General features: G+C 44.5%; 1 protein-coding gene across 1 annotated transcript in view; it reads left to right on the top strand.

The window, feature by feature from the left end:
• Nucleotides 1-5796: 5796 nt before the first annotated feature.
• Nucleotides 5797-27749, top strand: part of CDH16 (cadherin 16) — a 52424-nt gene continuing 30471 nt past the window's right edge. The window contains exons 1-8 of the mRNA XM_044659433.1: nucleotides 5797-5940; nucleotides 15011-15065; nucleotides 16858-16941; nucleotides 17696-17851; nucleotides 18519-18657; nucleotides 20885-21043; nucleotides 22024-22220; nucleotides 26750-26917. Of these exons, the coding sequence (XP_044515368.1) occupies nucleotides 15021-15065; nucleotides 16858-16941; nucleotides 17696-17851; nucleotides 18519-18657; nucleotides 20885-21043; nucleotides 22024-22220; nucleotides 26750-26917 (948 nt within the window). The 5' untranslated portion in view covers nucleotides 5797-5940; nucleotides 15011-15020. The remainder of the gene's footprint in view (nucleotides 5941-15010; nucleotides 15066-16857; nucleotides 16942-17695; nucleotides 17852-18518; nucleotides 18658-20884; nucleotides 21044-22023; nucleotides 22221-26749; nucleotides 26918-27749) is intronic.

Below are 27749 nucleotides of genomic sequence, written 5' to 3' on the forward strand. Positions count from 1 at the left end.
TGGGAAGTCCTGGGTTCAAAGCTGGTCTCAGACACTTCCTAGCTGTATGACCCTGGGCAAGTCACTTAACCCCCATTTCCTAGCCTTACTGCTCTTCTGTTTTGGAACTAATACACAGTATCAATTCTAAGATGGAAGGTAAGAGTTAAAAAAAAAAAAAGAGGTGGGGAAGGAGAGAAGATCTGTTGGGGAAGCACAGTGACAAAGTACAGGGAGTCAAAAGTTGACTTAGCTCAGCCCTTGGAAGCCAAGTCCTAGGGCTAAGCATCTAGCCCAGCCTTCTTGAAATATCTGAGTTTTACCAGCAGCCTGGCGGCGTAGATAAAATGTTAGATAAAAAAAAAGCCAAGAAAGTGTGGGTTGGGATCCTATCTTTTATCTTTTCTAGTGGGGTAACCTGGTCGTGTGAGCTTCAATTCCCTCATCTGTAAAATGGGAGTAATACCTGTAGTGTCTGCTGCACCTCCAGGATATTGTTCATGAGGACATGAGGTGTGTATAAAAAGTGCTTTGCAAATTTTGAAAGACTCCGTGGATAGAGCACTGGCCGTCGAGTCAGGAAGACCTGAGTTCAGATCCTGCCTCAGACACTTCCTAACAGTGTGACCCTAGGCAAGTCACTTGATTATTACCTGCCTCCATTTCCTCATCTAATAAACGAGCATTTACAATCTCCCAGGGTTAAAAGAGATGATATTTTCAAAGCACTTGCAAACCTTAAAGTGTTGTATAAATGCTAGCTATTCTTCTTGTTGTTGTGCAGTCATATGTGATTCTTCCCGACCCCATTTGGGATTTTCTTGGCAGAGACACCAGAGTGGCTTGCCATTTCCTTCTCCACTCATTTGGCGGATGAGGAAAATGAGGCAAATAAGGTGCAGTGACTTGCCTAAGGTCACACTGCTAGTAAGTGTCTGAAGCCGGATTTGAACTTCAGAAGATGAGTCTTCCTGCCTCCAGGCTTGGTGCTCTAACTGCTAAAGCCACTTATTATCTCCCAGTTATTGTCACTAACTTGTTTTGTGACCTTGATCAAGTCATAGTGTATCTCTAAACTTTAGTTTCCACTCTGTAAAATGGGTCTGTGTCTTTCACAGAGTCCTAAGCCAAGTGCTTTGTAAATTTTGAAGCCTTTATCTGGAAAAAGAGGGTGACTGCCCAGTCTAGTCCATTCCAGCCTGAGCAGTTATGTCCTATGAAATAAGCTTCCTGCTTCAGGCTCCTAACTTCCCTGGAGGACAATCGCTCTGCCTGGACAACATTTTCTCTGGCTTTCTCCCATTTCCAGGTCAGCGCCCCCAAAGGGCCGGCCTCAGTCCCCAGGGTGGGTCCGGCACCCCCTGGCCTTCCTCTGGCTTGCCCCATCCTGCCCAGGAAGCTCTGGGCTTGGTTCCTGCAGGCGAGAACAGGAGTTTCCTCAGCTGCGTTCCAGAGAGGCTTTCTCAGGTTCAAGGACACGGTCAAGGTGACTCCGTCCTGCGGGCTTGGCTAGCTCTGCTCCCCAGCACAAGGTTTCCGGGGAGCCTCGCTCTGCAGGTTGGAGGGGGACACACTCTCTGCAGGAATCCTCCGTTTGGAGCTGCAAGGAACCTTGGAGTCCAGCTCCCCGACTTTACAAGGTGGAAAAAGCCAGAAGCACACGGCTTTGCCCGAGGTCGCCTGGGCCGTGAGAGGAAGAACCAGAACCCCGACTCGGGTCCAAAGTCAGGGTCAGTCCTCCATCAGAACGGCCGACGTGGAAGAGGGAGACGGGTCTTAGAATGGAATGTCAGAACAATGTCAGAGCTAGAAGGACCGGAGGCCACAAGCATTTGTGGAGTGCCTACAGTATTCTGGGCACTTAAAAATCCTATCTCAGAACAACCCGGGGACACAATTGCTATTATCACTCCTCATTTTTATAAGATGAGGAAATTGAGGCAGAGAGAAATTAAGTGACTTACCTAAGGTCACGCAGTTATTTAAATGGCAGAGCTAGGTGGCTCAATGGAGCAGAGTTCCGGGGTTCAAATCCTAGCTGTGTGACCCTGGGCAAGTCACTTAACCCCAACTGCCCAGCCCAAATCACTCTTTTCTCTTAGAATTGATACTGAGACAGAAGTTAAGGTTTGAAAAAAAATTTGTTTTAAATCGCTGAGGCTGGATTTGAACCCAGATAATACTGATTCCAGGTCCAGCAGTCTATTCATTCTATCACCAGCCTTACCTCCAGCCGTATCACAGTAGAACACAGAATCTCAGAACTAGTAAGAATCTTAGAGACAGCCTCATTCCTCTTATACATTCATTTTATAGATAAGGAAATAGTCCCACAAGAAAGAAGTGACCCACATGTCCAGGGGCACATCGAATTAGTGACATTGGTGCGGTGAACCCATTACTCTTGCCAGTAGAATCAGGTGCCCAGCCTGCTTTAAAATGTCTCTGTTTGGGGACCTCTGGTTGGCTCAGTGGATTGAGAGCCAGGCCTAGAGATGGGAGATCCTGGGTTCAAATGTGACCTCACATTAGCTGTGTGACTCTGGGCAAGTCACTTAACTCCTATTGCCTAGTTCTTACCACTCTTCTGCCTTGGAACCAATACACAGTATTGATTCTAAGATGGAAGGTAAGAGTTTAAAATCAATCAATCAATCAAAATAAAATGTCCCTGTAACCAACAACCTCTCCCCATGCACAAAGGCAATTCCAGCTACTTCTTCCTCCCCAGACCCCCCACTTTCTTGATTTCTTTTTTCTTTTTTAATTTTTAATTTATTTTTATCCTAGTTTTTATTATATTTATTATATTATTAATGTAATAAAATATTAATATATTTCCATGGTTATATGATTCATAATCTCCCCCACCTTTCCTCCCCACTCCAGGAGCTGGCAAGCAGTTCCACCGGATCCCCACTTTCTATCCTAACTCAGATCCTAGAACCCCAACCAGATTCTTCTTCTAGGCTCCCAACCCTATACTCCTCTCCCAGAAATCTCCTGCTGTCTAGCCATGGACAGCCTCACTTAAACCCAGGGGAGGAGGGCCAGAGAGGTGGCTCAAGGGATAGAAAGCCAGACCTGGAGACTGGAGGTCCTGGGTTCAAATTTGCCTTCAGACACTTCCTAGCTGGGTGACCCTGGACAAGTCACTTAACCCCCATTGCCTAACTCTTACCACTCTTCTTCCTTGGAAACAATACTTAGCATTGATTCTAAAACAGAAGGTAAGAGTTTAAAAGAAAAAAAAAATAGGGGAGAAGAGCTTGATATGATGGCTGCCATGGCGGGGAGGGACCAAGTGGAGAAACCGGGGTCGGCGTTTCTCTCCCCTTTCCCCACCCAAGGGGTTGTGCCTCCCGGAGAGTGTCAGTCAGAGGCCTCCTCTGCCCCTCTCCGCCCCCTCCGGGAGGGCTCCCCAGCTCCATCCAGCCGTGGTCGGACGTTATCTCTTCGTTCCAGCTGAACTCCTCCTGGTGTACAAAGGGAGGGCGCTTGGGGGATGGGGCCCGGCGGATGCCCAGGGAACCAAGAAAAGGGGCGGACGACAGAGCCAAGCCTGAGCCACGGAAGCCCCGGGGGAATTCGATCCCGTGACCCCTTTCCCCAGAAAGGGAACGGCAAAAAGGCGAGCCCCTCCGCCGCGGGAGCCAGGGGCCAGGGCCGGAGGGACTCCCTCGTGCTAAAGCTAAACCCCGGCCAAGCTCGGGGCCGGGAGCTGTAAAGAAGGACTCCGGAGGCATCTCCCTCCCCACAGAGACGAGGAAACTCAAGTTGGGTCCAAGGGAAGGGATTTACCCAGAAGCCCCCAGCATCTAAATGTCAGAGCTGGGATTTTAACCTGTTTCTCCGGTCCAGGGATTAGAGAGTCCTGATTCCCGAGTCAAGAAGTCCCGAGTTCAAATCCCACGTTAGATATTTTCTAGTGGTATAACCCTGGGCAAGTCATTAAATTTCTATTTATCTCAGTTTCCCCACATTGTAAAATGGGGATAAGAGTAGCCCCTATCTCCCAGGGCTGTTATTTGGATCCAATGAGATCATATTTGTAAAGTGCTTAGAAATGAACATCGGAGGCACTTAATAAATGTTTGTTCCCCTCCTACCTCTTCTCAGTCCAGCTTGCCAAGTACTGAGTTCAATTTTTCAATGACTAACAGTACTGTCTAAGCTCCTGGCCCTTCCAGCTCTCTCAGGGCCTGCTGGGAGAAAGATCTATCCAGGAGCCTCTCCGGGACAGACAATGAAAGGAATAATGGGGAAAGGAAGCCCTCAGTTACCCAGGATCGCTCATCAAAGAAGACAGGGGCTCAGGCTGCCCAAGGCGAAAGGGTCTGCTGGTCCTAGGAAAGTAGGGGCCTGGGGGTTCCTAAAAAGTGTGTCAATTGTACCCCTTCTGTCCCAGCCCACAAAGGGAAGCCCATATTGCAGATGGGAACATTTAGGCTGTCATCTTAGAAGAGAAAATGGCAGGAAGGGCAGGAGGAAGCAGGAGTGAGATCAGTGAAAGGGCTCAAGCATGGGAAAGGTCTTGTTTAGAGGCCAGAGGGCAGTGACTACACTTAACCCCGTTTTCCTGTGGAATCATTTATTCTGTCCTTTTCTACCAAGGGGCCGCTCCAGCTGGTCTAATGATTCTGATTATCCTCTCAATCCCTATGAGAATAGCAATGGAGAGAAGGAAGGATCATGGGATAGCAGATATGGGTCTGGAAGGGATCTGGGAGGCCATCTAATCCAAGCCCTCTACATGGCAGATGGGGAAACTGAGGCACAGAAAAGAAGCTGCCTGGAAGTCAACTGCGTGGCACAGCAGAGAGACCACAAGGTTTGAAGTCAGGTAAAGCCTTTCTGGGCTGTGAGACTCACTCTCAGGCTTAGTTTCTCCATCCCTAGAGCTGGACAGAAAACGTCATGGCGCCAACAGTCCCTGTGGAAATATCATCTCTTGCTTGGTGGAGACTGGACTTGAAAGGCCTCAGTTCAAATCCAGCTGTCATTACTTATAAATTATGAGTGAATAACTTTACTTTCTCCATTTCCGTTTTCTCATCAATTTAAAATGAGGATAACAATAAGAGTCCCTGCCTCCCCAGGTTGCTGTGAGAATCAAATAAGGAAATGAATATAAAACACTTTGAAAAGCTCAGAGCATAGGGACAGCTAAGTGGTTCAATGGATTGAGAGCCAGAAGGTCCTAGATTCAAATCTGGCCTCAGACACTTCCTAGCCGTGTGACCCTGGGCAAGTCACTTGACCTCCGTTGCCTAGCCCTTACCACTCTTCTGCCTTGGAACTGATATATAATATTGATTCTAAGATGGAAGGTAAAGGTTAAAAAAAAATCCTGATATGGTTTAATGCCATTATTTTATAGATGTGGAAACAGAGTCCCAGAGAAAACGGGACTTATTGGAAATTATAACTCAGCAGAGTCTGGAATTGAACTCAGTCCTACTGACCTTGTTTGTGGTCTTTTCAATGTCCTCCATTAAACCATTCTGCCAGTCGGCCTCCAATAAGTGCTATGGCCCTAACTTGGGCTCCAAGCTGACCGAAGGCTGAGCCCACCCCTGTCCTCTGATGTTCCGTGGCCCCCTTTCCATATGCCCTAGTGCCGCCCATCTGGAAAAAACCCAACCCAAAGCCCAGCTTCCAGTCACAGGTTGGTAATCTCAGCCCGTGGCTCTCCTCAGTTAGTCATTGGGACTTTTCTTAATTAGGAAGTCAATCAGTAACTAATGAGCAGTTAGAGGCAAGCTGTGAGTCAAAACTCTGTCCTTCAGGCCCAGCGGGAGGTGAACGGAGTTTTCCTAGATTGAGGGACATCCTCCTCAACCCTCCACCCTCCAGCCCGGATTCTGTCCCCTGCTGAGTCTCCTGTCCCTGGAGCTCCCCAAGAGCTCCCTGGAGAAGGACCAGCCTAGGTCAGCCATTCCAGGGTGAAGACAATAGAAGGTAAAGGGTATCTCTGACCAGAGATGGGGATGGAGTCTGGAAGAGTTGGGGGGGATCAGGGGGTGGAGGGGGCAGAGAGAAGCCGGGGAATAAATAGATGGAGGTGGGGATGGCAAAGACCGAAGAGGGGCAGCAGTTAGGAGAGGGAGCAGTCATCAGAGAAGAGGCAAAGTCTATTGGAGGGGGCTTGGAGAAGGCTACAGAGGTCAATGGTGGGAGGAGACCCTGAAGAACAGGAGAAGTAGAGGCTAGGGGATGAGGCAGAGAATGGGGAGAGGCAGAAAAGGATGGAAACCAAGGAGAAGATCTAAGCTGGAGGCTTGGTCTTTGCCAGGTCTCTGCCAGGAGCAGACATAACCATCATCCTCGAGGGCTTTAATTTCAAACGTTGAACCATAAATTCTTATTGAATTGAATTAAGGCTGAAGTTTTTGACTTTGTTTCCTTTCTGGCTTTTGAGTTGTCCCCGGTGGACACGGAAAGGGAGAGGGACAGACCCCACTAGCATCTCAATGGTGACAGAGAAGGAGAGTGGATTCTAGGGAGGGCAATGAGACCTTAAGGCAAAGTCAGCCATTTCTTTGAAGGAGGAATGGCAGGATTAGGGAAGGGTGGGGGACCAGTGAAGCTGCACTATCCAAGATCAGTTGCTCTTGGTCATAGTTTAGTCTGGGGGTGGAACTAGATACTAGGACCAAACCTGGGATTTTGGAACCCATTTTTTTTTTGGTTGCAATTCTAGAGGTTTATTTGTAGAACTTAAAGATGTATTGGAACTTAGAAACTAAGTAGTTCAACTTCCTTATTTAACAGATGAGGACATTTTTCAGTTCTCAGAAAAGGAAGTGATTTGCCCAAGGTCACACAGACAGTTAAGTGAAAAAAAGCCAGCATTTGAACTCAGGGCTTTCTATTTTTTTCTACTATCCCAACGCTGCCTCTCTTCCCCTGTGGTATGTCTGAAGAAGAATCCTTTACTTCTTGTGAGGCAAGTTTCAATGACACCGTGTAAATTATACTTTAAGTCTGGGTCACGGCAACCAAAGCCATTAACCGCCTGGGCTGACAGGCGGCTTCATTCTCTCCTAACACGGCACAGTGCCTAGCGCAAACACTTAATAAATGCTTAGGCATTTGACTTGACTTTGGAAGATGTTTTATATTTTAGCAGTAGCCACTAAAAACATTTACCCAGCAGCTTTTACAGGCAAAGCCTTCTGGGAAAGATTAAGAGGGCTAAGACATCTCCTGCCTTCAGAGAGCTCACAGTTTGGTTAGGAAGGCAATAATTGAGGACAGTGGATAGAGCACTGGGCCTGAAGTCAGGAATACTCATCTTCTTGGCCTCAGACAATTTACTAGCTAAGTGACCCTGGGCAAGTCCCTTCACCCTCTTTGCCTCCGTTTCCTCATCTGTCAAATGAGCCAGAGAAGGAAATGACAAACCACTCCAGTATCTCTGCTAGGAAAACCCCAAACAGGGTCAGGAAGAGTCAGACACAACCAAACGACAAGAAAGGAGATGAGTGGCAAATAAGAGATATATAAATGTGTCAGAGGAAACCATAAGAGGCGGATATCCTAGTGAGGTAGAAGGGATTAAGTGAAAACACCCTGAGATCCAACAGCAGCTTCTGCTATGTGTTAGCTCTGTGACCTTGGAGCAAGGTCCCAGATTATATATCGGAGCTGTAAGAAGTCTTTTGAGGCAGCAGTCCTAACCCTCTCATTTTACAGATGAGGAAAATGAGGCTGAGAGAGATTAAGTAACTCATCCACAGTCATCCAGCTCCGAAGTATCTGAGGCAAGATTTGAACCTGAGGCTTCCCTAACTCCAAGCCCAGAACTCTATCCACCATACTATCAACTTCAGTTTCCTTTTCTGTAAAATGAAGGGATTAGAGAATTTCTAGGGTCTCTTCCAGCTCAGAATCCTAGAATACTATGAATAAAAACTGAAGTGAGGTAGAGGAGTATAAGACATGGTAGGCTGGAAAGAAAAACGAATTTAGAGTCAGAAAACTAAGTTTGTCCTCAGTTCTGTTATCTACTACTATTTTTACTTTGGGCAGGTCATCTTCATCCTCTGGGTCTCAGTATACTTCTCTGTAAAAGGAAGGGGCAGACCAGATGAATCTCTTTGGTCCATTCCAATTCTAAATCTAGGATCCTATGTAAAGCTTTAACGAGGGTGAGGTAATCAGAGCTTTGCACCAAGGCGCCAAAGATCAGAATGTGCTGACTGTACAATTTGGAGCTTTCTTTCCCCAGGCGACCCCACTTTCTTTCCTGATCCCACCACCTTCCATTTTCTCAGCAGCTGTGAATATTCTGGTAGTGTAGGAACCTCCTGATGTTCTTGGGAAGATTCTTCCCACTGAAATTACATCCCAGATGAGTTCTCTGCCTTCACCCACTCTCCCCCAGCCGCACTCCTTTCCTTGCTCTAAATACAGAAATTCCTAGTTATAATCCCAGTGATTGGCCTGATTGGAGCAAAGGACATTCATGAGGTTAAAACGGTGGGCCAGAATCTGCATGGATACCAAGCCGAACAGTTTAGCTTTTATTCAGGAAGGCAATAGGGAACCATTAAAGGTGTTTAAGTAGAGGAGTGGAATTATTAAGGCTATTCATTGGAAAGACAAATACGCAAATGGGAGCAGGCTGAATCCGAGAGGCTGGCAGCACCTTTAGGAGCCTCCTACCATAGTCCAACTGAGAGGCAATGGAGAAGGGAGCATTTAGGGGTGAGGTATGGCAAAAAAAAAAAAAAAGATGCCTCAGAACTTGGCAGCCAATTAGATGCAGAAAGTGAAGGAGAAGGAGGATCTGAATCATGGCTTTACTTCAAGCAAGTCAGTTTCCTACTCAGGGTCCTAGTTTCCTCTTCTGTAATATGAAGCTGTTGGGCTAGATTGGGGTCTTTAATCTGAAATCCATGAACTTGTGTGTATATATATATATATGCATATATATATATATACACATTTTTTTTTCCTAGTCAGATTCATAGACCTCCTGAAATCTATCTGTGGATGCTATTCAGGGGAGGGAAGTCTCTCTCTCTCTCTCTCTCTTTCTCTCTTTCTCTCTCTCTTTCTCTTTCTCTCTTTCTCCTCTCTCTCTCTCATTCTTTCTCTCTCTTTCTCATTCTCTTTCTCTCTCTTTCTCTCACTTTCTCTCTCTCCTCTCTTCCTCTCTCTCTCTCTCTCTATATATATATATATATATAAAATTTTCACTACTGTCTCAGTAAAATTTAGAATTTCGACTGTTTAAAAACTTTAGCCTGAGAAAGGTTCCATAGACTGCCCAAAAGGTTCCACAGGTACAAGAAAGGTTAAGAAGCCCAGCTTTGGAAAATCTGAAAGGACCCTTCTAGCTTGAAATCTCGTGAGTCTGATTTTTACATTTGGAGATCATGACAGACCCCTAAGCTCTGGGATCTTGAGAAGCCTCAAGAGAATATCCAACTGGAGCCTTGGTGGAAGAGCTGCATCTATTTATGGAGCATTGCTGATTCTCACATTATTCACTAGGAAGTTGCTTGGTGCTCAGGGTCTCCCTAGGATTGCAAATAAGCATGATCTTATTCACCACTAGTTCCCTCAACCTCCCCACCCACCCCCCCTTTTTTTTAAACCCTTAACTTCTGTGTATTGGCTCCTAGGTGGAAGAGTGGTAAGGGTGGGCAATGGGGGTCAAGTGACTTGCCCAGGGTCACACAACTGGGAAGTGGCTGAGGCCGGATTTGAACCTAGGACCTCCCGTCTCTAGACCTGACTCTCAATCCACTGAGCTACCCAGCTGCCCCCCACCCCTTTTTTTTAAACCCTTACCTTGCCATCTTAGAATCAATGCTATTTATGTCTTGGTTCCAAAGCAGAAGAGTTTAAGAATTAGGGAATGGGGGTTAAGTGACTTGCTCAGGGTCACACAGCTGGGAAGTTTCTGAGATCAGATTTAAACCCAGGACCTTCCCTCTCTAGGGGTGTCTCAATAAGCTGAGCCACCTTGCTGCCCCTTTTCCTCCTCTCTTAAACATTAACACCCTGTCATAAGAACTCTCTAGACAAGATGCCTGGCTTGTATGAGATCTTTTCTGAAAGTCAGCAAACTATGAGACCATTTGAACTGTAACGGTTTGGTCAGTGAGAACAAAAGACAAAAGAAGGACTCTTCTGAGAGGTCTCAACTCTCTGGGCTTCAGTTTTCTCATCTGTAAAGTAAAAACAACTTCAAGAGATGGCATCTGAAGCATGATCTCCAATTTTTCTTTGCTTTTGTATTCCTATCAATAAACAATCTTTGAGTTTGCACCCTAATTAGATGTTTATTTCTTATTTACACATTATATCCATGTGCCTCTATAATAATTATGTCAATATAAAACACAAAAATAGACCATTTTAAAAGGATAAAATAAAGATGTCATATTTTGAAAATAATATTTGTTAACAGAACAGAAATATTTTGTCCTTGCCAAGATGTTCTTTTGTAGTGATTTGCAGATATTTTAGTGACAGCTTTGCAACTAAATATGTTTCGGTTTGTTTTGTTTTTTTTTCTAATTTTGGTTTAATACTGTGATGACAACAATTTCAAGGCCTGGTTTTAAGTTCAGTCCATGTTGATGCCTGGTTTTCAGGTTTTTTACAATAAAAAACAATGCCTCACAAAGATCCATAGCTCCAAAGAAAAGAAGGGCCTCATTGCTGCTCCCACTAAATCTCACTAGAATCATTTTCTAATCAATCCAGCCAATATACAAAGGATTTTGCTGACATTTGGCTTATAATCGTCCATCTTCCCTGATGTCAATTAATTGTTCTTCCAAATTAATCAGATGTTATAATTTTCTGTCTTTAAGAAATTGGTTTAAAACTCATTGAAATTCTCATCATTTGAAAGGTTTTTGATACAGGAGGAAATTCTGCTTCCATAGTGTCAAAGTGGGCAGATGTGGGAGATTTTATGTGGCACATTGGCATTGTTTCTAGCAATCTAGACAGGAGAGAGTAACCAAAAGGAAAGGATGATAGTGTCCGAAGGCACAGAGAAGGCAAGAAAGATGGAGATTGTCGTTGCATGGCAATTAAGAGATCATTAGTAACTTTGGAAAGTGGCATTTCCATTGAGTAAAGAGACAGGAATAACAAGGGTAATGAAAACCTGGGATACTTAAAGGAAAGTGGTGCTCTTGACAGAAATATGGAAGGTTTTTTTTTTCTTTTTTTTTCTGGGTTATACATGTATTGTCACGCAAAACATAATTCCTTATTCTAGTAAGTGAATAATCGCATAAAACCAAAACCCCCAAACATATACCCAAATAAACAAGAGATAAATCATATTTTTCATCTGCATTACTACTCCAACAATTCTTTCTCTGGAGGTAGATAACATTCTTTTTCATAAATCCCTCAGAATTGTCCTGGATCATTATATTGCTGTTAGTAGCAAAGTCTCTCACATTTGATCATTCCACAATATTGCAGGTTATTGTGTATAATGTTCTGCTGGTTCTGCTTATTTCACTCTGCATCAGTTCACGTATGTCACAAATATAGAAACTCTGAAGAAGAGTAAATTTAGGAAAGAAAGATGACAGGATGAAGTTGTCACTTGAAATCACAACCCATCGATGTTGGTTTGTCCTATTCAACTGGTTCTGTCCCACCAAAAATGAAAGCTAGAAGGGGGGTGTCTCACTAGACACTGTCCTATATTGCAGAACACAACCTTTTAGGGTACCTGCTACAATTGCGATATGGTTTGGTGAGGCAGAGTGTGGGTATTCTTTGGGAAGGGGGAAGACTTTGTAGCAGTTGCTGGCATTGGGGTTAGGTTATAACCACCCAGAGGGGCCAACGGCTGGCAGAAGAGGAGGAGCAGAAAGCCTGGGCACAGTGGAGAAATGTTTCTTATTAATGGATGAAAGGAGTGGTTAAACTGTGTTGGAGATAAGTCTTGAGATTGGCCATTGCTGAGAGGGTGGGATGTGACCACCATATTTCCACTCTCTGATTGGTTCCCTCTTGGAGGAATGCCATCATTTCCTTGGCATCATGCCATCACTTACTTAAGAGGGTTAAGGAAAGCCCTTGCCTTGAAGACCATTGATCTAAGGTATTTTCCAGCTCTCGAATCCTCTATCCTTAGGACTAGTTCTATCATCCTCTGGGTGGGCTAGACATCTGGAGCATTATTCATTCTGGTCATTGCATTTCAGGAAGGTCATTGACAAGTTGGAACAGGTCCAGAATAATGGCTGAGTTAGTGAGGAGATTTTGAACCATGCCATCTAAATATCAGCTGAGGCAACTGGAGATGTCCAACCTGTAGAGGAGAGGTAGGGGAAGGAAGGAAGCAAGAGTGCCTAGTTGAAGGAAGAAGGCTGTCATGTAAATTAGGGATTGGATTTTTTTTCCGCTTGGCCCCAGAGGGCAGAACTATTCGTGGAAGGGGCTTAGTGGCAGGTTTAATTTAGGATACTGTTGGGTACAACTTCTAACCAGCAAGTCAAGGGACTGCCTAGATCCTCAAGTAGAGGCTCGCTGACCCCTTATCAAAGCTATTGTTGAGGGGATTCCTAATCTGCTAAATTTGAGCTGGGTGACCTCTTAGGTCCCTTCTTGACCTGAGATTCTATCATGTTGTGACCTTTAGTTCATAGATCTAGAGCAGGAAAGGCCTCAGAGACCAATCTAGACGACCTCTCATTTTGAAGATGAGGAAACTGAGGCTGAGAAAGTTTAAATGGTTTCCAAAGGCCACATAGGTAGGAAGCTTCAGAAGATTTGAACCTGGGTTAGTCAGTCAAAAACATTTATGAAATTCTTAATATGGGCTAGGTGCTATGCTGAATTCTGGGGATACAAAATTTAAAAAAGGGGGGGGGAGAAATTTATTAAGCACCTGTTATCTGCAAGAGTGTAGCTAGGTGGAGCAGTGGATAGAGTGCTGGATCTGGAGTCAAGAAGACCTGAATTCAAATCCAGCCTCAGACACTTACTAGCTGCAAGACCTTGAGCAAGTTACTTCATCCTGTTTGCCTCCATTTCCTCATCTGTAAAATGAGCTGAAGAAGGAAATGACAAACCACTCCAGTATCTTTGCAAAGAAAACCCTAAATGGTATTAAGAAGAATTAAACATGGCTGGAATACCTGAACAGTTATAAACGATGCACTGTGCTAAGTACATTGCGAATATTCCATTTGACCCTACAACAACCCTGGGAGGTAGGTGCTATTATTTTCCCCATTTCACAGTTGAGGAAACTGGGGCAGACAGAGGTTGAGTGACTTCCTCAAGGTCACACAGCTCATAAGTGTCTGAGGTGGTATTTGAACTCATATCTTCCTGTCTCCAGATCCAGCACTCATCCACTAAAACTCCTAATTTACCTGTCCTCAAGGAGTATATATTCCAATGGAATTCACAGAATGCAAATAATTGAAAGATAAATACAGGCTAGATAGAAAGCAATCTGAAATGAGAAGCCATTAAGAACTGGAGAAGGTGAGGATGGAGGTAGAAAAGATCTGTTGGGGAAGGTGGGGTTTTGAGTTTATTTCTGAAGGAAGCCAGAGAAGCTAAGAGGTGGAGCTGAAAGAGAATCTGTTCCAGGCATGGGGGACAACCAGTGAAAACACAGAGATGGGCAACAGAATCCTGAATGGTGAAGAGAAGTTCCAGTGAAGTTGGATTATAGAGTGCATGGAGTGGTGCAAGATTTAAGTACTGGAAAAGGAGAAGGGAGAAAGGCACCAGGGAATGAAAAGCTTTAAATGCTGGGGTATTTTCTGTTGATCCTGGAGGTAAAGTGGGGAGACACCATAGGCAGGGAGATCAGTTAGAGACTACTGCAGTGGTCCAAGTCAGAGATGATGAGGCTGCATGAGTGGAGAGGGAGGCAGAGAGGTTGAGAAGGAGAACTGGCAAGGGAATGCCTATGCAGAGAGTATGGAGTTAAGGATGCTGCTACTCTCCTCCTGTTACTCTATAATCCAGGAACACCACTGGCCTTATTGCTGTCCCTGCTTTCAACTCTCTATTGCCTGACTCCATGACTCCTCCACACCTGGAAGGCTCTCCTTCCTCACCTCTACCTTCTAGCTTCCTTCAAGTCTCAGCTCAAATCTCATCTTCTACAAGAGGTCTTTCTGATTTCTCTCTCTCTCCCTCTGTATGTGTATGTCTCTCTCCCTGTGTCTCTCCTTCCCTACTCCCAACCACCCTCCTTCCTTCTCATTCCTATCTCCGTCTCTCTTGCATGCATACACACAAGCTACTACTACTGCCTCCAAGATTAGTCTGTCTACTGTGTGTATACTGTATACACATATACACACCTATACACATGTTTACATATACATATGTTGTTGTTTGATCATTCTTAGTCCTGCCAGAGTCTTCATGACCCTATCTGGGGTTTTCTTGGCAAAGATACTGGAGCGATTTGCTATTTCCTTCTCCAGCTCATTTTACAGATGAGAAAACGGAGGCAAACAGGGCTAAGTGGCCTGCCCAAGGTCATAGAGCTAGTAAGTGTTTGAGGGCAGATTTGAACTCTGGAAGATGAGTCTTTCTGACTACAGGTCCGATATTCTCTCCACTGTGTCACCTAGCTGCTACGTCTCCAGAAACAGAGACAGAGAATCTGTTGTCTCCCCAATTAGACTGTGAGAATTCAAGGACTCTGCTTTTGCCTTTCCCAGTATCTCCAATGCTTAGGACAGTGCTGATAAGCTCTTAATAAATCCATGTTGACTTATGACACTGAAGTGGTGATCCTTGGTGACTGGAAGATGGAAGATGAAGGTGCCCTTGCCAGTAATTGGGGCATTTAGTCTTCAGACTCTTGAGTCTATCTTTGCATTGTACTGTGCCTCCCTTAACTGGATTATGAAAGGATAAGACCTCCAGCCAGGCAGAGCTGAAAGGAAATAGAAGAGGAAGCGACCTGGGGCTGAAATTATTTGTGAGCTTGGGTTTGGGAAGGAAGTTAAGCTGGCCAGGGGGCTGTTCATCTTAGACACAATCTCCTTTCCTTCAACACAAGGCCTCCAGTGATGGCTGCCATCTTGTTCGGCATCTTCTGCTCTTTCATCTGCCAGGTGAGTGATGGACACAATTTCTCCTTGAGGCGCAGTCAGAGGGGTGGGTGTTACCTGTCTTCACGATAGGGTCATGAATGAACAAATCAGCTATGGCCTCCCCAAAGCCCTGATCTCAAAGAGAGTGGGAAACTCTTTATTTTTTCTTATTCTTGTGAGCCAGACATACAGTGAGGACAAGGGTAAGTCTGAAAAAGTCACAGGGACCTGCTTAAGCTTACAGGACTGAAGGTGGGAGGAGGCAATCTCATTTGGATGGGGAATAAGGACACAAACACATGGGGGAAATGAGGAACATTTATAAGGCAGGTGCAATGGGGTCAAGAGACTTAGATGCTCATTTCAATTCTTCCCTTGGTATTACTGTGTGACTATGGACAAATCATTTCCTCTCTTCAGGCTTTGGTTTCCTCCTCTGCAGTCTCAAAGGCAGCATAAAGAGCTGGCCTCGGAGTCAGGAAACCTAGATTCAAGTTCTGCCCCTACTACATGGTGGTTGTTAAAGGCAAAGTGTCTAATTTCTTAGTACTCTGAGCAACTCTCTAAGACTGTAAGTTACAAATGGGGCAACAACATGGCACAGTAGATAGAATGCCAGTCCTGGAGTTGGGAGAACCTGGGTTCAAATCTGGTGTCAGACACTTCCAAAATGGATGGCCCTAGGTAAGTCATTCAACCCTCTTTGTCTGGCCCTTATCACTCTTGTGCCTTAGAACCAACATGGAAGGTAAAGGGTTTAAAATTAAATAAATATTTTTTTAAAAACTCTTACCGTATGTCTTAGAATCAAGACTGTATTGGTTTCAAGCTAGCAGAGCTCATAAGAGTCAGCCAATGGGGGTTAAGTGACTTGCCCAGGGTCACATAGCTAGGAAGTATCTGAAGCCAGATTTAAACCCAAGACTCCCATCTCTAGACCTGACCCTCAATCCACTGCCCCCAAGAATATCATTTTGGCAACTGTGTAGAGGATGACTTGCACAGCAAAGAGATTGGCAGTAGGGAGATCATTTGGAGGTTTTTTAATAGTCCCAGGTCAAGGTAGTTATGCCCTATATTAAGGACATCTAGGTAGCACAATGGATAGAGTACCAGGCCTGGAGTCAGGAAGACTCATCTTCCCAAGTTCCATTTTTGACCTCAGACACTTACTAGCTGTGTGGTCCTAGGCAAGTCACTTAACCCTGTTAACCTCAGTTTCCTCATCTGTAAAAATGAGCTAGAAAAGGAAATGGTAAACCATTCCAGTGTCTTTCCCAAGAAAACCCCAAACGGGGTCACAAAGAGTAGGAAGGGACCGGAACAACAAGAAGCCCTATTCTGAGAGAGAGGCTGGATAAGTGGAGAAAAAGATATTTTGGAGATAGAGTTGATAAGACATGATAGCATCTGGTATGATAGTGCAAAAGTAATTGTTCCCTCTCTACAAATGAGGAAAGACTCTGAGAGAGAGGAAATGACTTGTTCCTGGTCACTTAGCTAGTAAATGTCAGAACTATCCAGTCTTCTGACTTTCAACAACATGGTACCCCTCCTACCTCTCAGCTTATTTTTTGCTATTACTTTCTATTACTTTTGTTTTGTTTTGTTTTGTTTTGTTTGCTATTAGCATTCCTCTTACTTATATCAAAAGTGAAGAAACTGAGACTCAGGGGTGGTCTTGCTCAAGATCACACAGGATCAGCTATTCTGTCCCCAGATCTGTTGCTCTTTTCCACTCTCCCCCAATGATATGATTTTTAATGGCCTTTTGGAAACATTAACTTGGGGTTCAGGACATCTTCCCCCATAGGTTGTCCCTGAAGCTGTCACCAGTGAGCTCTCTGTGGAAGTTCCAGAAAATTATGCCGGAAACTTTCCTTTGTACCTGAAGAAGGTAATGACTCTGAACTAGAGGAAAGGGTGGGGTAGGGGAAGGAGAGAGATTCTCAGAGTCTTTTTTCTATAATAACGTAATGTGTTTCGAGTTTGGGGTGGAGGTAGGGGTTGGTTGGGGTAGAGGATGAGCCAAAGTAAGAATGATGGGATTGGGGGGCAGCTGGGTTGCTCAGTGGATTGAGATTCAGGCCTAGAGACAGGAGGTCCTAGGTTCAAACCCAGCCTCAGCCACTTCCCAGCTGTGTGACCCTGGGCAAGTCACTTGACCCCCATTGCCTACTCTTACCACTCTTCCACCTAGGAGCCAATACACAGTATTGACTCCGAGACGAAAGGTAAGGGTTTAAAAAAATAAAATAAAATAAAATAAATAAAAAAGAATGATGGGATTGCAAGCATCATTGAGCTGAGATTTTTGGAGGAAGAGAAACTTTCTCATCAGCCCTGAACTCACAAGTGTGTAGAGTGCCTCATCCCTCCCCAATATGTACACACTTGTACCCTCTACTGCGGACCATGGCACCCTGCAAGCTCCCTCCTCAATGAACCAAAGATACTCCCTGCTCACATACCATACCTCTCCAGCCCCTTGGCCAACCCATCGCTTGGCCTCATCCCCCAAGACCTCTCCTTCAGGTCCCAGCTCTGGCATCTTCTTCACAAGGCAGTCCTCCCTCCTGATAGCGTGTCTCCTTCTCCATTCTCCTTCCTCTCCTGACCTTTCCCCGTTTCTCTGCCCCTCCCCACCTCAGCTGAAGCTGCCCCCTGTGCATTCCGACAGCCCTGCCGTCATCCAGGTAGCTGGGGAGGGCGTCAAGGAAGGCCTTTTTGGGGTGGAATCCGACTCTGGCTTCCTGTTTGTGACCAGACCACTGGATCGTGAAGAGCAAGCCCAGTACAGCCTTCAGGTATCAGTCCTTTGCCAATCCCCGTGAGCCTCGGGGAACTAGGAACATCTGTGTGTAATCTGACAAATGCATCAGGCTTATAGTTCAGGTTTCGAATCCTAGCTCGGACACATGCTAATTGTGTGACCCAGAACAAGTCTCTGAGCCTTGGGTTTCCTCAGCTCTAAAATGAGAACATGGAGGTGGGCAGCTGTATCAGTGTATAGAGAGCCCAGCCTGGAGATAAGAGGTCCTGGGTTCAAGTCTAGCCTCAAACACTTCCTAGCTGCATGACCCTGGGCAAGTCACTTAACTCCAGTTGCCTAGCCCTTACTGCTTTTCTGTCTTGGAACCAATATTTAGTGTTGATTCTGAAATACAGGCTAAGAAATTTGTTGGGTTTTTTTTTTAATGAGTGTATTAATTTGTGCACTGTGTTATTAGAAAAGTGCTTTGTAAATCTTAAAGTGCTTAGAACAGTGCTTGCCTCATAGCAGGACCCTAAAGGATGTTCACTGTTGACTTGATTATGGATATGTGAGTTGTTATTGCTGTGAGGGAGAGAGCCCCTTGTCTGATGGGAAAACAGACACCTACCCCATGAGGGATCCACCTGTCTGATAGAGATAACATGGCTCCTCCTTTGGAGAACTAATTCATTTCCCCCGGTTCCATGGTGACCTCCCAGGTGACAATCACTGCTGAAGACGGGAGCCTCCTCTGGGGTCCACAGCCCTTGGTAGTACATGTAAAGGATGTGAATGACCAGGTGCCTCAGTTCACCAAAGCTGACTACGCAGGGACCCTGAGCCAGGGTACTCATGCTGGTGAGTGACTGCAGGGTTTGGAGGTCTGGGAGCGGGGAGAATGGCAGCTCATTTCATTGTTGAACAGCTCTAGGGGTGACCAAATCTTCTCTTCTGGAGGTCTATTACTTAATCTAATCTTGGAGAGGGAGTGTTGGGGATTGGAGTAAATGCAGAGGAAGCCTTGGGGGACATACAGTTCATATCATCTCTGAGCCTCAGTTTCCTCACCAATAAAACATGGATAATGATTTTTGTACTACTTGCCTCAAAAGACTGTTGTAAAGCAGGCTCTTTGTAAACCTTAAAGAAATGGAAAGTTTAATTTTTAAAGCCTTACCTTCTGTGTTAGTTTCAATTCTAAGACAGAAGAGCAGTAAGGGCTAGGCAATGAGGATTAAGTGACTCACCCAGGGTCACACAGCTAGGAAGTGTCTGAGGTCAGATTTGAACCTAGGACCTCCTGTCTCTCACCCTGGCTCTCTATCCATTGAGCCACCCAGCTCCCCCTAGAAAGGTTACTATAAGTCATATGGTTCTTCCACTGAAGTCTTGTCCTGATAATATCTCATCATGATGTGGAGATGACACTGTGTTCTCTACCCCACCACCACCGCTGCAAAGTATTGGTATCTTTTTTTTTTTCACATCAGCATTTTATTTTAGAAAATAGCTTTTCCTGGGGATGGTTTCCAAAAAACCCGGGAAGACTTATATGAACTGTTGCAAAGTGAAGTGAGCAGAACTAGGAGAACACTGCACACAGTAATGGCAATATTGTAATGCTAATCAGCTGTGAAAGACTTAGCTACTCTGATCAATACAATGATAGATGACAATTTCAAAGGACCTGTAGATGAAAAATACTCTCCACCTCCACAGAAAGAACTGATGGACTCTTGAGTGCAGATTGGAGCATATTTTTTCTTTATTTTTCTTGCTTTTTTGAAGCATAGTTAATATGGAAATATTTTGCATGACTTTATATGTATAACAGTTATCCTATTTCTTGCCTTCTCAGTAGATGGGGGAAAGGTAGAAGAAGGGAGATAATTTGGAACTGAAAATAAAAACGAAAGATTTAAAATTAAAAATTTGCTCTCCCTCTCTAAGAGAAATCCCTTATATCAAAGAATAGAAGAGAAAAGGGAGGAAAAATTATTCAATGAAATTATTCAATAAAATTAACCAATGTATTCATTAAGTCTGACATCATATGTAATGTCCATTCCCCTAGTGTCCCACCTCTCCAGAGAAGGAAGGAAGGTGCCATCTTATAATTCTTCTTTCAAGTCCATCATGGTCACTTTAACTAATATTGTATACATTTTCAGTTATTGTCGTTCTTTCCATTTATAATATTGGAGTCATTGTGTATATTGTGTTCCTGGTTCTGCTTACTTCACTTTGAATCAGTTCATAAAAATCTTCCCATGCAATCCCATATAGTAAGTTTCTGTCCCAAGTACTGACCTGACAATGACCAAGACCACCTACCAAAGTATAAAGGACTTAAAATCTACATCAGTATAATAATCACTGATACTGATGATATCGCACACAGACTTTGAAATATTGATGATTATCAGAGTTGGACTAATAGGTTGAGAAGTATATGCATATTAAGGATGATCAGATAAAGTAGGATGGTGTGAGTGATCCATATGGATAATAAAGACCACTATGACAGCTAGTATTTATATGGTGCTTTAGAGTCTGCAAAAAAAACTTTATAAATTTTATTTCATTTGATCCTTAGAACAATCCTGTGAGAGATGCTACTACTGTCCCCGTTTTGCAGATGATAAAACAGGGATTGAGATCATGTTAAATAGCTTGACCCAGATCATACAATTAGTAATTGTCTGAGACTGGATTTGAACTCAGTTCTTTCTGATTTCAAGTCTATGCTACTCCTGCTGGGTTATAATGCAATGGAAAGAACATTAAATTTGTAGTCAGTGGTCTTGAGTTTCAATTCTGACTTTTCTACTACTTGGCTGTGTGACCTTAATCAAGTCATTTCCCCTAATCTGAGTCTCTATAAAGTGAAGAGATTGGAATGGATGGCTTCAGATACCCTTTCTGGCTCTAAATAATATGATCCATGGTGCCTGAGAAAAGTTCAAATATGAAAGGATTTGAGATGAATGTTGAGAAAGAAGAAATCAGGAGGGAAGTTAAAAGCTGATCTTTCTAAGAGGAATCATTCCACCATCACTACCCTCTCTCTCTCCCCTCTGGCCAGGCATACCCTTCCTCTACCTCAGTGCTACAGATGGGGATGAGCCAGGCACAGCCAACTCAGATCTTCGGTACCACATCCTGAGTCAGACTCCATCCCAGCCCTCCCAAGACATGTTCCTGCTGGAGGTCAGGACAGGGGCTCTCACCCTCAGTGAGAAGGGTAAGTAGATCCCAAGTCCCTTAACCACTCCTGGGGCTAAGTGATCTCTATGGCCTTTAGCAAAATGAGAGTCTTGAGGAAAGATGTTGAAAGATGAGTCAGACTCCTGACCTTTCCTGCTACTATCCATGAACTTGGGGCCCATTCCTAAATTTTGACCCTGAGGGACATAACTTTCCCTTGTCTCCCATCTTCTCCTTATGGTGAACTACAGATAACAATAATTTGATAAGCCAGTGATCCAGACATTAAGAGTCATCAAGGCACAGATGCTTTCCCAAGTGGCAATCCCCAAAACAAGAAGAAGCTACTACTTTCTGTGACCTGGGTCAAATCACTTAGCCTCCTTGGGCCTCCTTTTCCTAATCTGTAATATGGAAGTTTGTACTAAATGGTCTCTGAGATCCCTTCCTGCTTTAAATCTAGCCTATAATGCCATAATCCTAGAGTCCAGCTTTGGATAAATCTCTAATATCCAAGGCCCTGGGGAAGCTTGCTGTCTCTTTTTGGCCCCAAGTTCAACCCCTAGCTTAGACCAAACAGCTACTCTGATTGCTCCCATCCACAATCATCCATTCATCCATCTATCTATTGACCTACGCGTCCTTGAAGGCATCCATCTGTCTACCTATCTCTCTATCTATCCAAACATGCATACATACATAAATTCATCCATCTATCCATTGATCTACCCATCCTTGAAGGCATCTAACTACTTGCCTACCTATCTCTCTGCCCATCCATATATCCATCCATTCATTCATCCATCCATCTACTCATCTGTATTTATCCAAAGAGCTTATAATTCAGATATCCATGTTCTAATACCTCTGATTCCTACATATCATAATTCCTACCCATTGGGATTATACATTCTATCCTCTCCTGTTATCAGAATCTGAACAGAAATTGTGAATTTCTAGTGGATTTGCCTCCATTCCTACCTATAAATAATGCTGTCCTTCTTTCATACTTTACAGGGAGCTCTGAGCTTGATCCTACTATTGTGAGTCACTACCAGCTGCTGGTACAGGTAAAAGACCTGGGAGACCAGACTTCAGGTCACCAAACCATGGCCACTGTGAATATTGCCGTGGTGGAGAATACTTGGCTCCCTCCTGACTCTATCCACTTGGCAGAAAATGCCCAGGACCTGTGCCCCAGTTCCTTCACCCATGTAAGTAAGAACATACCTTTGTCTTCTTGTAGAGACCAAAAAATGGCAACCCAGGAGGGATCAATTTTAAATTATTTATAAGAATTCACATAAAAAGCAACAAGCACTTTTGTGGAGATTGTGAGATGGAACAGAAGGAATTCTGAAATGAAAATCAGGAAACCCGAGTTCTAGTCCTGACTCTGTAGGTTGTCCTCTATCAGAATGACCTTGGACTGACAACAAAAATGTAATAATAATTTTATAATGATATATATATGTGTGTGTGTGTGTGTATATATATATATATAGTACTTTGAGGTTTATAAAGCACATTACATATGTTAACTCATTTGACCTATATAACCAGAGATGTCAGACATGTAGCATTCCTAAGTAAAGCTCAAACAAGATTAAAATGTCATTGGAAAATATTTAACAAAATAAATTAAAATACAATAAAACATAGATAGCAATAGATTTTGAAGCTAAGTCAATACATGATTTTTTATGAGTTTTTATGTGAGTTTGACACCACTATTCCTAATAACCCTTAGAGGTAGGTACTATAATTATCCCCATTTTACAGATGAAGAAATTGAAGCATAGAGCATTTAAGTGACTTAACAGCACAACTAGTAAGTGTCTGTTCCAAACTTTCTCCACTTACCCCACCTAGCTACTAGTCACTTCCCTCTAACCTTCAGTTTCCTCACTTGTAGAATGAGAAGATGGTGCTAAATCCATGATGGTGAACTTATGGCACACAGAGACCTCTCTGTGGGCACGTGCACCATTGCCCACCAGAGTTAGTTACTGGAAAGGCCAAAAGGACTCCAGTGGAGCTGCCCCCTTACCCCTCTCCACTTCTCCTCCCTGCCCCTCTGCCTAGTAGCCCGATGATGGAAGTGCTTACTCCCTCCCCTGAGCAGAACACCCAGGCCACTCCCTTCCCTTTCTCCCACCCCTGCCAGGAGTAGGAGGAGGGGGGAAGAGGGGGTGGGCTGTCTCAGTTTCTGGGGGGACAGGGAAAGGCACCCAATGGAGGGGGGCAGGGCACAGCACTTGTCTAAAAGGTTCTAAAAGGTTCACCATCACTGTGCTAGATGATCAATTAGGGACTTTCCCATTCTGGTGTCCTATGCTGCCATGAGTCTGTAGTTCTATGGTGCTGAACATCTGTGGATCTGAAGATATTTATGGTTGTAAGTTTAGTTTGCTCTAAATTGTCTATGGTTCTATAAGTCTACAAGACCACAGTTCCATGGCATTGATTGTGTAGTCCAAGACTGCTAGGGTTTTATGTGTCTTTGGTAGTTGTGTGCTTCTATATTTTTACTCTTCCTCCCAAGGTCAATGGTTCTGTGAGTCTAGGCTTCTTTGTTGTCTCCGTGGGTTTAGGAGTCTATGATGAGTTCTATGAGCTGATGATTCATCACAGTCCCTGCCATGATCATTTTCATTGTCCCCCAACATCCTCTCTCACAACCCATAGAGGGGACTAGGTTGAGTGCACCCAGTAAGGGTCCCTCCCAGACTTTGGGGAAGATAGGATTCTTGTACTCAGAGATCTTATCATCTTAATAAAGGGCCTTTACCTTATTTGGCTACATCTTCTGAAGGGTCCTGAGGAGAGAGCAAGAAGCCAGGGACCTAATTAATCTAAGTCTTTCTTTCCACCTCTGAGCCTTCCTGCCTAGCCATAGCCCCTGCTGGCTCCCTTAAGGTGAGAAAACTCAACACCATAGCTGGGGATTCTCGCCCCACAGACAGGAATGCCTTTCAGAGAATCTTAGCTTCCAGACATAAGTCCAGAGGAGCCTCACTAAGCTCCTTCCCCTCCCCCAGTACCCTTACCCTCCCTTCGCACCATTAGGGAATCCCCTGGAATGCCCTGGGCCAGTGGGGAACTTAAAATAGCCCACTTGGCCATAACAGCCTGTAGGGGGGCCTGGGAAGGGGAGAAAAAGAGAGTCCTCAACCCTGCAGCTACATAGTTTGAGATGTGAGTCACATGGCCCAAGAGGCACCATTCTCTCTCCTCCCATGTCCCAAAACTGCTCCATTCCCCCAGAACCATAACAGCAGTGACCCAGATGAAAGTCAGCTCAGGTGAGAAGAGGAAAGAGAAGGGGATATGCTTTTATGTCATTCCCACTATGTGCCAGCCACTATGATAAGTACCTTATAAATATTATCTCATTTGATCCTCAAAGCAATCTTGGCAGGTAGCTATTATAATCTCCATTTTACAGGTGCAGAAACTGAGGCAAACAAAGGTTAAGGAATTTACCCAAAGTCACACAGCTGGTAAATGTCTGAGGCAGAATTTGAACTCAGGTCTTCCTGACTTCAGACCTTAGTGCTCTATCCATTGTGCTATTAGGTGCCTTAGAAGGAAACACTTTTTTCTGGGATCCCTCCAAAAGCCTCCCCGGGACCACCTTTTCACCTACCCCAGTCCCAACTTCCCTCTCCTGATTGGTAGAAGCTGGTCAAGGGCTGTAAAAACTGGGACTTAGCCAAGACCTGACCTTTGGTGAGGTCATGTACAAGGGCCAGATCTCTGGCTCTTTAAATGCAACCAGGGACTGGGGTAGAGAATACTGGCCTTAGTCAGGAGACCTGGGTTTCCCTCCTTCCTAGCTTCATGACCTTGGGGAAATTGCCTTCCTTTTCTGAGCTTTATGTGTAAAATGAGGGTAGAGGACAAGATGGGATCAATGTCCCCTTCTAGCACCAAAGATCAGAGACTCATAGCTTTAGAGCTCATCCAATCCAGATCTTCCATTTTACAGATGAAGAAACTGAGGCCTTCAGTGGAAAAGTAACATGTTCAAGATCACAAAAGTTACATAAATAGGAAAACTAAGACTTGGATGCAGGTCCTCTGACTTCAGATTCCATGTTCTTTCCTTGCCAAAATACTGTCTCCATTTAAGTCGATTAAACTAATATTTATTTTCTTTGTAAAGATATTTTTTTTACCAATTACATGTAATTTTCCACATGAATTTTCCAAAGTTATATGATCCAAACTGTCTGTCTCCCTCCTTTCCCTCCTCCTTCCCAGAGCCGGCAAGCAATTTGATCTCGTAAACTAATATTTATTAAGTGTCTACCATAGACAGGGCAGCTAGGGAGTGGATACCACATAGGCACGGTGGATGAAGTGCCAAGCCTGGTGTCAAGAAGACTTGAGTTCAAATCTGACCTCAGACATTTCCTAGCTTTGTGACCCTGGGAATGTTATTTCAACCTATTTGCCTCAGTTTCCTCATCTGTCAAATGAGCTGGAGAAGGAAATGGCAAACCACTCCAATATCTTTGCCAACAAAACCCCAAATGGGATCATGAAGAGTCAGACATGACTGAAAAACAACTGAACAACAGTAACAACAAAACTATTCGAAGAGGGGAGCAGGTAGCTAGCTCAGTGAATCGAGAGCCAGACCTAGAGACAGGACATCCTGGGTTCAAATCTGATCTCCATCATTTCCTAACTGTGTGACCCTGGGCAAGTCACTTTACCCCTATTGCCTAGCCCTTTCCACCTTTCTGCCTTTGAACCGATACTTAGTAATGATTCTAAGATAGAAGGTAAGAGTTTAAAAAAACATGAAGAGTACTATGTAAGGTCCTGGTGGAGATACAAAATTTAAACTAGCTACAATCCCTCCCTTCATAGAGCTTAAAGTCTTCTAGGGGAGAAGATAACCATAACACTTAACATTATATATTATAAGACCTGTGTAACAGAGAGGTATAAGATGAAGCAGTATGACGTCAAGTAGAAAAGGTATTATCCCCCAGGGGAATCAGAGAAAGCTTCTCGGAGGAGGGGGATCTGACTTGGGCTTTCGAGGATGGGTAGGGTTTCGGTGGGCTAAGAGGGACAGAAAAGGCATTGCAAGCCTAGGGGAATCGGGGGCAGAAGGGTAAGGAAGCCCAGTTTGTGTGAGACCAGTGACAACAGTGCTGCATTCTCCAATACTTGGCAGGGAACATCATGAGATAAGACTAGAAAACCATCATAATGGTCCCAAGTGGCCGAACTAGTCCCAGGGAGTTATTGAAGAGCAGTGAAAAGGGCTCATGTAGGGAGTAGCAAGACTTCTCTGAAGACCCTGCTGTCCCCCTCCTCTGAGAGAGGCAGCCCCGGCCAGACTGCCCACAAGGGCAACTTGTAAACCTCTTGAGGAGCCTAACTGAGTAGCGTGATTCCCCTGAGGTCGCCCAAGGAAGGAGCTCATGGAAGAGCCAAGAATCAAACCCAGGTCTCCTGACTCCTACATAGTCCATGCCGCTTCTGGTCTAGGACGTGTGAACACGCTCCATTCCCTTCAGGAGGTGCTGAGCTCAGCTCACCCTCCAATCCCCTCATTCATTTCAAGAAGGGAAAGATCTCTGGCCCAGGACTCTACATATTGGGGTGGATGGGTCTGAAGACTGGTGCTTGGTCCCCTTCAGGCCCTTGCTGTGGGCCTTTGCCCACTCCCCCTTTCCCTGGGTTGTTCCATCATCCTGTCCCTAATCCTCATCCTACTCAGGTGCACTGGAGTGGTGGGGACGTGCAGTATCACCTGGAGAGCCAGCCCCCGGGGCCCTTCGAAGTGAACGAAGAAGGAAACATCTGTGTGACCCAGGAACTGGACAGGGAGATCCAAGACAAGGTGAAGAGGCTGGGCTTGTTGGGAGTTAGGATATACGTGCACTGGGGGGACTAGGGGTTGTCAGGGCTTGGCAGTGACACTGCTTACCCTCTGGCTGCACTAGACAAAAACTAATTTGAGGAGTAGCATTTTCATCATCAAGAGCACCTTGTACTATGAGGTGACTTGGGAGAGGGCGATGGTACAGCAGCGGTGTTCAAAGGCTATCAGAGAATGAGGGGCTCTTCGACTGCAAAGTGGGAAGAGCCGTTCAGACCATGCAACTGGGAATCCCTCTCTGTGGCTACAGCAGATGTAGTCTCAGGGCCTGATTTCATGCCTCCAGCTGAAGATCTAGTTATCCAAAGATCTATCTCTGTCTGTCTGTCCGTGTCTGTCTGACTAGTCTATCATCTAGCTAGCTAGCTATCCGTCTGTCTGTCTGTCTATCTTTCTATCTATCCATCCATCTATCCATCTATCTATCAATCGATCGATCATTCTATCTATCCATTTGTCTGTCTAGTCTATCTATCTATCAATCTATCCATCTATTGATCTATCGATCAATTGATCATTCTATCTGTCTAGTCTATATATATACATCTATCCATCTATCTATCTCTCTATCTCTCTATCCATCTATCTATCTATCGCTCAATCGATCATTCTGTCTGTCTAGTCTATCTATCTATCTATCCATCCATCTATCCATTATGTATATAAGATGTATGTACATATATAAAAGGAAGTATATATATGTGTGTGTGTTTGTAAACATACATTATATATATATATATACATATAGAGAGTCAGAGAAAAAGAGAGAGAGATGGTGCCAAAGAAAAGGGTGGGAGAAAGGGAAGGAGAAAGGGAGAGAAGAAAGGGAGATCCAGAA

Source organism: Gracilinanus agilis, chromosome 2 (genome assembly GCF_016433145.1).
Source record: "Gracilinanus agilis isolate LMUSP501 chromosome 2, AgileGrace, whole genome shotgun sequence".
Lineage (NCBI taxonomy): Eukaryota > Metazoa > Chordata > Mammalia > Didelphimorphia > Didelphidae > Gracilinanus > Gracilinanus agilis.